This window comes from Mus pahari, chromosome 23, assembly GCF_900095145.1.
Source record: "Mus pahari chromosome 23, PAHARI_EIJ_v1.1, whole genome shotgun sequence".
NCBI classification, from domain to species: Eukaryota; Metazoa; Chordata; class Mammalia; order Rodentia; family Muridae; genus Mus; species Mus pahari.
In genome coordinates, this window is record NC_034612.1 from 11,243,296 (window position 1) to 11,245,490 (window position 2,195).

The following is a 2,195-nucleotide window of genomic DNA, read 5'->3' on the forward strand; positions in this document are numbered from 1 at the left end:
TCACTCTGTAGACCAGGCTGGCCTCGAACTCAGAAATTCACCTGCCTCTGCCTCCCAAGTGCTGGGATTAAAGGCGTGCGCCACCATGCCCGGCAGGTTTTTATTTTTATTTTTTAAAGATTTATTTATTATTATATCTAAGTACACTGTAGCTGTCTAAAGATACACCAGAAGAGGGTGTCAGATTTCGTTATGTATGGTTGTGAGCCACCATGTGGTTGCTGGGATTTGAACTAAGGACCTTCGGCAGAGCAGTCAGTGCTCTTAACCACTGAGCCATCTCTCCAGTCCCACAGTATTGGTTTTTTTTTTTTTTTTTGATTTGTTTATTTTATTTCCATCCGTCTTCATAGAAGTAGAGCTATCATAGGACCACATGTAGCATAGAGGCCACTGGAGACTGGGACGGTTGGCTCATCAGGGTCCTCTGACAGGAAAGAGTGCAGACGGCAGGATTTGGGTTGGTTTGTTTTCCTTCTCTGTTTTGAGTTGCTTCCTGTTGAACATTAAATCCATAAGTCAAATGTGGTACAGGCGACACTCCTGGAGACGGGATAGTCTTGTGCGGTCCCTGTGATGATGGCTTTGTAAGTGCATGAGATACAGGACACATTCAGGCTGTGTGCTGAATCTGCACACTTGATCGTATGCCACAGCTCAGGGAAGAAAAAAATCTCTGAGAGCTGAGACCAGGAGCGCTCTGTGCCCCATGACTGTGGCACAGCCTGCATAATAACTGGCTTGCCAACACTGACTTTTCCCAGCTCTCAGGTTCTCCTCTACTGCTTCTTCATGGAGGCTGACCTACGTTATCATTTAGCTAATTCACTGGCAAAAGATTGGAAAGATCTCGTCTATCAGAGAAGGGATTGGGATAGATTCACGTTGGTGAACTTAGGTCCTAGCTTCTCCTGGGCAGGGAAGGAAGGTGAAGGCAGCATCTTCCTGTATGTAGCCCAGGCTAGCCTAGAACTTGACATGAGATACGCATCTCTCAGTCTCCCGAGAGCTGTGGTTACCGGTGCATACCACCTCCTCTGGTCAGACTGGCATCTTTAAAAAAAATTTAAATAGTGTTTGTATTTTCTAGAATTTTTTTAACTTGTTGACTTTCCTGTCATTTCAGCTCTGGTTTAAATATTTTATATCCGGGTGAAACAGAAATTAATAACTTACTTAAGCTGGTCTTAACAGAAGGTGAGAATTTTCAGAAATATCTTTGAACAACTCTGTGTGTGTGTGTGTGTGTGTGTGTGTGTGTGTGTGTGTGTGTGTATCTACATGTGTATTTCTAAGAATTGAACCTAGGGCTTTAAATGTACTAAGCATTTACTCTGGCACTGATTATAATTACAAAGCCCCCCCCCTTTTTTTTTCTTGGAAAACAATTTATTCACATTCTATATCCTGATTGTTTTATCTGGGTACCACACACCTTCAGTTCTCATGGAGTGTTAGATCTCCTGAAATTGGAGTTATCCATGGTATTAAGACTCCATGTGGGTGCTGAGAATCACTGAGCCACCTCTCCTGAGAGAGAGAGCACTCAAGAGAATCACTGAGAGAATCACTAAGTTTCCCACGCTAGCTTTGAACTTTGGGTTCTCCTCCTTCAGCCTCTGAGTAGATGATACTATTCTTTCTTGTTCTTAAGGACACTGCTGGGCTGTTAAAGGGGTTTTCATTTTCTTCCTATTAGTCAGCATACTTGAAAAAAAATGTGTATTTGGAGCTGGAGAGATGGCTCAGTAGTTAAGAACACTGGCTGTTTCTTCAGGGGCCTTTGGTTTGGATCCCAGCACCCAGATGGTGGCTCACAACCATCTGTAACTCCAGCTGTCGGGATCTGATGCCCTCTTCTGACCTTTGTTGGCACCAGGCTTGTACACAGTGCATACACATACATCTAGATAAAACACACACAAAATATATCTTAAAGCACACAGAAAAGCTGTTGCTGTAGTTCATGGAGAGAATGTTTGCTTACCGTGCAAGGGCTCCTAGCTTCCTCCTGTCACGCAAAACAAATACAGTTTGTAGTGTGCGTCCACAACAGCCCACACTTCAGGGTGAAGCGGAGGCTGTGATTCAAGAATTTTTAAGCTTTATCCCTCTTCCTATGTCCTGACTCTAGAATCTGAAGTATAGATGTTTCTCACATTTAAAAATAACCCACTTCTTTTTTTTTTTTTTTT

General features: G+C 43.1%; 1 protein-coding gene across 5 annotated transcripts in view; it reads left to right on the forward strand.

The window, feature by feature from the left end:
- Hectd4 (HECT domain E3 ubiquitin protein ligase 4) overlaps window positions 1-2,195 on the forward strand; it is a 150,583-nt gene that overhangs the window by 69,940 nt on the left and 78,448 nt on the right. For all 5 annotated transcript variants that reach the window (XM_029533784.1, XM_029533785.1, XM_029533786.1 and 2 more), the window contains exon 14: window positions 1,127-1,197. In XM_029533784.1, coding sequence (XP_029389644.1) covers window positions 1,127-1,197 — 71 coding nt within the window. The remainder of the gene's footprint in view (window positions 1-1,126; window positions 1,198-2,195) is intronic.